The sequence below is a fragment of the Physeter macrocephalus genome, chromosome 12 (assembly GCF_002837175.3).
Source record: "Physeter macrocephalus isolate SW-GA chromosome 12, ASM283717v5, whole genome shotgun sequence".
Classification (NCBI taxonomy): Eukaryota; Metazoa; Chordata; class Mammalia; order Artiodactyla; family Physeteridae; genus Physeter; species Physeter macrocephalus.
The window spans coordinates 63,918,049-63,926,551 of NC_041225.1; the positions used below are offsets into that span (position 1 = coordinate 63,918,049).

Here is an 8,503-nt window from a genome sequence, read left to right on the forward strand (position 1 = left end):
CTCATGTCCCCGGCATCGGCAGGCGGACTCTCAACCACTGCGCCACCAGGGAGGCCCCCCATTTATTTTATTTTTTTTTATTTTTATTTATTTTATTTTATTTTATTTTTCCCCATTTATTTTAAACAAGTCTTCTTTGATCTTCTCTGCCATTATACAAACTTGAGTGACTCCTACTTACCATTGTTGAATTCTACTCACTTCTAATTTTCCTTAAAGCCTGTTACTTTTTTTCTTTTTTCAAAAAAGTAGATCAATTACTAATGACATATACATACACACCAACCCTCAAAACTATAACAGGTGACTATGCCTTTCCTTTTCCCCACTCCCTTCCTCCTAAGTGTTAAGAGTCTCATAAAGCCATGTGTTCTTACGCATACATATGTATGTATACACACATTATATATATATTTATATACTATGGATGCAAGATACAAAATCAATACTTGAGTGCAAAAAGAATTCTCATATCTAAACCCAAGTAGAGTCAGCAAACCAGTAAAGGCTAAACTCTTGCAAGTCAGTTATCAACACATGGTACGAAAGAAACCAATGCCAAAGGTTGAATCCACATAGTAGCCAGTTAATTCCACACAAACTTGCAGCAATCAAAGATTCTCACACAACCCAACTCAACCACCTGAGTGCTGAATATACACTACGGAGAAACTGTGAAACTAAGATTATCACTGTTACCAGAAAAATAATTTTAAAGCACAGTTTCTTACTCCATTTCTATCACTAGAATTATTTCTAAGTTTTGAGAAAAGAGAAAAGTAGGCTCTCTTCACAAAAAAGATGAATGGCACCTCATCTCTAATGATATGTGAAAGTATACATTAATGTTTTTTGGATTTTGGGGGATTTTTTTGGGCCACACCACGCAGTATGCGGAACTTCCCAGACCAGGGATCGAACCCGTGCCACCTGCCCTGGAAGCGCAGAGTCTTAACTGCTGGACCACCAGGGAAGTCCCATTAATGCTTTTTAAGGTTTAGCCACCAGCTGAGAGAATAATGTTTTCTCCTTTTTTGAACACAGTCATACAATTTTCCATCTGTTAGAAGGGCAGAACATTCGACAACTAGATTTTTAAAAACTGGGAGAATAAACAACTAACTTAAATGATTTGCCTTTGCTTTTAACTATGCTATATTATTTGGGGTGTTTTAAAATAAAAAAATACACAGCGCATTCATTTTCAAAGTAAAGTAAATATTTTCAATATTTGCCTTCAATTAAAATAAATTATGTAAAGGAAGTCACTTAGTTTCATTTTTCTATTTTCTAAGGATTAAGTTTAAGCACATTTTTTTGTGTTAACCAAACTTATATAAAAACCCAAAGCTATGCATGTAAAGACACAAAGCTATGGTAAGAAAAGGACATTTAGTCTACAAACCTGTCAAAATTCCTACTGAAGTCTAATTTAACTTACATTTTTTTCCTTTCTGAAACAGTCCAGTCTATAACTGTGAACTAAAAAATGACTTAACACCCTTTATTCATAACTTATGAGTAATTCAAGGGAAATCTACCCTTCTTTGCACAATGAGTGCTTAGTGATCTCATCAACAAACTGGAAAAACATGTGGGCCAATCAGTGCAATCTCATCTGGAGACAAATCTACATGAGGTAAAATTATGATCAGAAAGCTACTCAGAAAACATGAAACCAAATGATTTAACAATCATTGGCATCGGACTACTGTATCTGCCTCTGACAGGAAAGATGGGATAGGACAGGGGACTGATGTGCTGCAAGGGCTAGGTTATTCCTTTCTGTAAAAGTGATGGAGATATTCTGCCAAATGTATTTCAGTATCTTCCCTGTTTATGGAAAGACTAGGTGATATAAATCAATTTTGAAATTCTTCTCTGCTACTTACCAAGCATATTCACTGCTATGTTAACAGCCATCGTACAGAATTGCTAAGAGGGATAGTATATAAGAAAAGTGTCTGGCACAGACTCTAGTACATAAGAAGAAACAGAGTCAATGTTTATTATTATTCCAAATACCCATTTCTTCCATTTTCTTATTCTTTTTTCAAAGAATATTTCAATTCATTAGATATAAGATTAGTGATTTATAATTGCAGATCAGTTTCTCTGAGGTTATACCACATCACCCAGACTGCATTTTGGGATATGACGGAAACTCTTTAGCGACTCATACACATTTTATCTCTTAGGTTTAGTTTTATAAATGGCTGCTTCAATTCCTTACTATTATTTTTAATATTTAAAAGAGCTGCCATTTATTGAGCATCTACCATATGCTAGGTAGTTTACTAGGTACTTTACTATCTCTTATCTTTACAATTACTGTTAAGACGAGTGTTACCATCCCTATTTTAAAGATAATAAAGTAAGGCTCAGAGAGGTTACATTGTTTGCCCCATGTCAAATAGCTCACTAGTGGTATAGCTAGGATTAGAACCCACATCTAGCTAGCTCTGACTCTGAGCTCCAGCCATCATACTACCCCCAACTGTCTCATCCCTTATATTTTGCTTCTTTATAATTTTATTTTCAGAGGATAACAACTGCAATTTGGGGGTACCTTGCTTACAACCTCACATATTAACAAGAGTTCTATGGAAGACAAGAATGTAATTTAAATGACTGATAAATCTGAGAAATGGAAGGTCTAAAACAGAGTAACCCTTCAGAGACCAATGGGACAAGATAGATACAAAATAAGGTAACTTGTTAGGAATAAAAGAGGGAACAATAAGAGACCTCAAGCTGAAATAACTCATTACTATAGATTGTTTATTTTCAAAATTAAAACAAATAGAAAAAAAAGACTGAGAAAATATTCACTAGCCTTGAATTCTGCCAAATTTAAGTTCAAGGTCCTCACTAACTGGGTCTTTCTTGCCTTACCTGGTAGATCTCCAAGCTGGTTGGCCTTTCCTCGGGTTTGCCAGAATTTCCAGTAATGAAAGAGACAATCAGTATAGGGACAACCCTTAGGCCTTATCAGCAGAACTCTAACAACAGTATTGTCACTATCCCATTTCTATTCCTCAAATAATTTCTAAGTGTTGAGAAACAGGCCACACACACACATGCACACACGCATACAGACACAGTTGAGTGGCATCTCTCTTCTCAGGCCATGTAAATATTCTGAAGGTTTAGCCACAAGATGGGAGAGCAGTGACCCACAGTACATAATTCCTAAAAGAGGAAAAATCAGGTTCCTTGTCCAGAACTCTTCTATCTAAAAAGGTTGCAGAAGTTCCTTATTCTGTAAGCAGTAGGAAGAACCCCAAGGTAAAATATAATGGGCTAAAACCCCACAGAAAAGTATAATTAGCATGCATGAATAGAACACTAAGGAGTTTCCTGACTGCTGCATATAATAGATATGTAGCTACATCAGAAATATTTTATGTAATACTATATATACTGAACTACTTCAAAAGTTCACTTAAAAAAACAACAACAACTATAATTCCAGGATAATAGGTGAGATTTTAATCCCACAAATATGGGATTAAAGAGACTGATTACATTTTTACTCTATATAATTATTTCAGACTAGAAGTTAATAGCAAAATCCATTAATATATTGTATTCATTGAATTTCTTGAACTATAAATGATCACATAGTTAAAATTTCAGCACTTCAATCTTATGAATTTCCCAATAACTAGAAAATTACACTTATTTTCCAAAACTTCCATATCAAGATTTTCAGAAGTCAAATTTCATCCTTTATTAAAACATAATAAATGAGAAATTAATAGCAGACATAATAATCAATCAATAGACTGATTCCAGGTAGAATTTGGTAGCTGAAGGCAGGTTTAGGAAAGGGACTTTTGAATTTTAAATCACGTGCATTTAATACCTATTCAAAGTAATCAATTTTAACAACTAGAAACTGAAAATGCTAAGAATACACAGCACTTCTGCAGACTTGTAAGCTTTCCTCATACTTACTTCTAAAAAAAGACTACCAAATAGATTTCAAGATAAATTCAGCAGAACAAGTTGCAAAAACTAAATCCTTTTAGGATTTTAAAAGAAAACGAATATATAAAATCCAACCCCACACTACTTTCAGTTTCACTGAATCTGCAATATATTATCAAAGGGTCCCTATGTGGAACACAAATTATTTTCTACCAGCTTAAAGTGGTATGTGAAATCCTAAACTCAGGATTTTAAATTAACAGCCTAAAAATGCTCATGATTTGTATTCTTTAGACAGTGGACCATTTCGGGTAAAATGAATGAAGAAAGCATTCCATGAAACACGGAGACTGATTATTTCTCAATGTGGGGTGTAAGAAAATCTCCCCCAAGAAAGGCTTTGAAAAGTCCTCATAAGATTTCACTCCATAAGGCTGTTTCTTTCTTCTTTAAACATTGGTCATTACAAACATTCAAATACAAAGGAGGTGTCAAAGAAGTTTTTAGACTAATTAACACGAGGGCAAAGAAGCAACTAAAAACCAGTTCTGACAGAATTTTTGCTTGAAAAAGAACACTATCCTATAACTTTTATTACTATAAAAGCCTTAAGTCCACCCTTTACATTAAATAAGTGATTCTTTTATATAGATTGAATTAACTTGCCTTGAAACAGTCTCACTTTAATTCCCTACTTGGAAAGCTGTCTGATCCACTATTATGTAACTCTATCCAAGACTCTAATGCAAGAGTTACATATCCATTAAAAGTTAGTAAAAAGTAAAACATGCACACGCACAACGTTAGCTGTAGTTCCTTCATTACCTTGACAAAATTATGAAACCCAGCATATTTTCAAACAAACAAAAAACCTTTCCTATTTAAACCAGAAATAGTGACACTTTGCATACTCCATAAAACTGTTAAAATGAAAAGCATTCTTCTTGGCTAGCTTCTGATCATTATGTGAACTGTACATTTAAAATATAATCAAAATGCCAATTTTCAAAGAATGACATATCTTTTACATAAAACTAGCAAAATCTTTTTAATTTTAGTCTTTTAATTCATCTTAATGTTTCATTCATTTTGAGGCCATTTATTTGCCTTCCAAAAGACCCATAGCATTTTCCCTGAAGGCTAATCAGCAAGTTCTTTCCCCCTCTGTGCCAACATAGAATCTCCAGAACAGTTCCTACCAGCAGCAGCAAAGTAACAACCCTACAGTGAATACGATTTACCATTTGGTTGGGTACATACTGAAATTCTGATTCATGAACATGTTAGTCAGTTTATGGATATCAATGAAAAGAAAAATGACACTCCGGCATGTGACTGCCAACTACCAAGTCACTTTACTTCAAAAGGAAATAAGACTTTAGTAGCTAATAATTTCAAACAAATGAAGAAAAGTGACCAAGATATAAGGACCTCAACTAAGTTTGAAAACACACACAAATTGTGAAAAGGAGATTCAGAATTAACATTTAAAAATACACAATGGGACTAAGTTTGGCTGAAAGGATCTGATCCACTGTTAATGCAATTAACAAATCAGTACATCTTGGAAAAGCTTACTTCTAGCAATAGAATCCTTATTATGATTTCAATCCAGTGTCATCGTTTTCTCAAAAAATAGTCAACTCTATTACATATAGTACCAATTCCGGAAGGAGACTTGAATATTGTTTGAATGGAACACAGGAGAACCCTGATATGCAAATGTAAAAGGAAGTGTTGAAACTACAAATATTTTTAATTTACAAAAAATTTGTAAATATATCCAAGAATCATTAAAATACATTGCCAATAATGTTGCACAAGACCTCTGACTTGAAACATCACATTCTTTCAAGCAACATATAGACAACTGCTTTCACAAGGACTATCTGTAGCAGTGACTAGTGAAAACCCTTTAAACTATTTTTCAGATTATCATCTCCCTCTTTCATTTGCTAAGTATTCTGATCAAGTACAACAATAAAACAATTTTTAAGGAAAGAATGTATAATTTTAAAAAGGCATTTAATCTTAATTCCCTTAATCAAAGGAGGTGTGACAACCAACGCACATAAAATTAACCTTAATCCGCCAACGAAAACACGCAAAATGTCTCCTAACAATTCCCCTCCTCCTTAAAACAACCATATACATAAATATGGTACTGACCTCCACCCCCACTGAGAGCAGCTAATAAAGAGAATAGTTCCATTTGGAGACCAAGATACAACACCCCACCTCCTGAACCTCCCCAAATAACCATATCTTCAAAGTAGAACTGAACATTATTTTTGCTAAAGCAAGAATCCAACCCTACGGAGCCTCAGCCCTTAGACAATGGTGGTTACCAGACAGAGCTGCACAGTTGAGTCCAAATGACACATTTCACTAGGCCTTGGACACAACACACACACACACACGCACACTCTCTCCCAAGGGGCCAGTTCTAAGGAAGGGGCGTTCAAATCCCACTGGGAGATGGAGGGGTAGCACAGTGGCCTGGGGTACGCCGCGGCGGGGGGACAGGCGAGAGGGGTGTAGATAGAGCGGAAGGGTAACTGCACTGCACGCGAGGGAGGGGGCTGGAAATGGCCGATGGATTCTACATTTACTTAAAGGTCTTGATTTAACGGGTCCTTCCCGGGGGTTCTGTAACTAAAGCCAAACTGCGCAGCAAACATCGTGGGGTTGGGAGAAGAGAAGCTGCTCCCCCTACCCCGTGACTTAGGGAGGGGGGCGGGGGAAACAAGTTCCCCGGCCAACACCACCGACCACTCCGAGTCCCCCTCTCCCCTCCTCCACAGGAAGGGGGAGGCTAACAGAGAAAAGGGGGAAAAACAAGTTCCCCAGCCAGCCCCAACCACCCGATCACTCCCAGCCGCTCCCCCCACCTCCCATTAGAAACGAGAGACCAAACCGTGGAAGACTGCCGAGAAGGGGGAAAATCCCACCCTTCGCTCTTCCCCCACCCACCAACAGACTCCTGCGGGGTCCGTGAGCGAGCCGAGAAGCCAGAAGGATGGGTGGAGGGAGAGGGTGCCGAGCCCCCGAAACCAAACAAAGCGCGGCCTGAGCTAGAGCCCGGGCGAGTCGGGAAGCCGCGGCTTTTCCTGCCGGCCAGGGCCCAAGCCGGGCTTGACACTGCGGCACCGGGGGACCCGCCTCCGCTCAGCCTCCGTCTCCCACCCCCGGGCGCACAGGCCGCCCCCGCCCCGGCTTCCCTTCCCGCGGGTCCCGGTCGGCCGGGAGGGAACGCGGCCTTACCCCGCTCGCCGGCGTTGTTCCGCTCCTGGGGCAGCGGCGGAGGCGGCGGTGGCGGCGGCGGAGGCTGCTGCTGCTGCTGCGGCGGCGGCGGAGGCTGCTGCTGCGGCGGCTGCTGCTGGGGCGGCTGCGGCGGCGGCTGCTGCGGGGGTTGCTGCTGCTGCTGCTGCTGCTGTTGCTGCACCGGGCGCGGCCGCGACACTCGCCTGGGTCTCCGGTTGGCGGCTCGGACGGAGTTCATTTGCCGGGCTGAGGTGGCGGCGTCGGCGGAGGGACACACACACGCACACGCACCGCGAGCTCCGGGGCAGGAGAAGGGGGTGGGGAGAGGGAGGGAGGAAGGAAAAGGGGTGAGAGGAAGGGGAGATGGTAAGGGCGGAGGAGCGAGCGAGACCCCGAGTCAAGAGAAAGGCCCGCGGAGACAGAGACCGAGCGAGGCCCGGCGGGCGGGCCTGACGCACGGGGAAGGCCGAGGCCGCCGGGCGGGGCGGCGGCGAGGGACGGAGACAGAAAGACGGGCAGAGCGAGAGAAAGAAAGAAAGGGCGTCCGCCCGCCTGGGGATCCCGAGGCGAAGCGCGGCGTCGGCGGCTGAGGAGACAGACCCCGGTCCCGCCGACTCCCGAGCGGCGTCTCCGGCGGCGGGGGGAGTGGGCGGGCGGGTGAGGAAGGGGGAAGGAGAAGAAGAGAGGGAGAGAAGGGAGGGAGGGAGCAGGGGGCGCCCGGCTCTTTTTTTTTTTTCCTCTTCCTCCCCCCCACACCCCCTGAAAGAGATTTCTGAGAGGAATTTTTTCTCTCTTTCTTCGGCCTCTTCTCTCTCCTCCCCCCCTTCTCTCCTCGGCGAAGGGGAAATGAGTGTGAAGGGAGGAGATAGGGGGAAAAAGAGGCGTCGTCGTAACTCCTCCTTAAAGGAGCCTTTCCTTCTCCTCCTCAGCCCCGTCGCCGCTGCTTCTGCTGCTGCTCCGTGGCAGGAGGAGCCATTGACACCGCCGGAGCCGCCACTCGCCCAGTCGGTCCCTCCCCGCCGCGGGGCTGGCTAGGGGCGCGGGGGAGGGCCGCGGGGCGTCGGGGGAGGGGCGAATGGGCGGGGAAGTAGATGGGCGGGGATTCCGGCAAAGCAGCCAATGGAAGGCGCTCATACAACCTTCGGGCCAATGGAGCCTCTGCTCTTATCGCCAAGTCCCTTCCTTCAACGCCCTGTTTCCTCTCTCGGGTTTCCTCCCTCCCCAGCCAAGGAGGGGGGAAGGAGGAGAGGGGGAGTGTGGTGGGGCGGGTGATAATGGGGAGGTATCAGGGCATATAATAGAGCGG

At 42.5% G+C, this 8,503-nt stretch overlaps 1 protein-coding gene across 1 annotated transcript in view; it reads right to left on the reverse strand.

Annotated features, from left to right (window-relative positions):
- Positions 1 to 7,961, reverse strand: part of FBXO11 (F-box protein 11) — a 101,245-nt gene extending 93,284 nt beyond the window's left edge. The window contains exon 1 of the mRNA XM_024119017.3: positions 7,198 to 7,961. Coding sequence (XP_023974785.2) covers positions 7,198 to 7,435 — 238 coding nt within the window. The 5' untranslated portion in view covers positions 7,436 to 7,961. The remainder of the gene's footprint in view (positions 1 to 7,197) is intronic.
- Between the last annotated feature and the right edge of the window lie 542 nt (positions 7,962 to 8,503).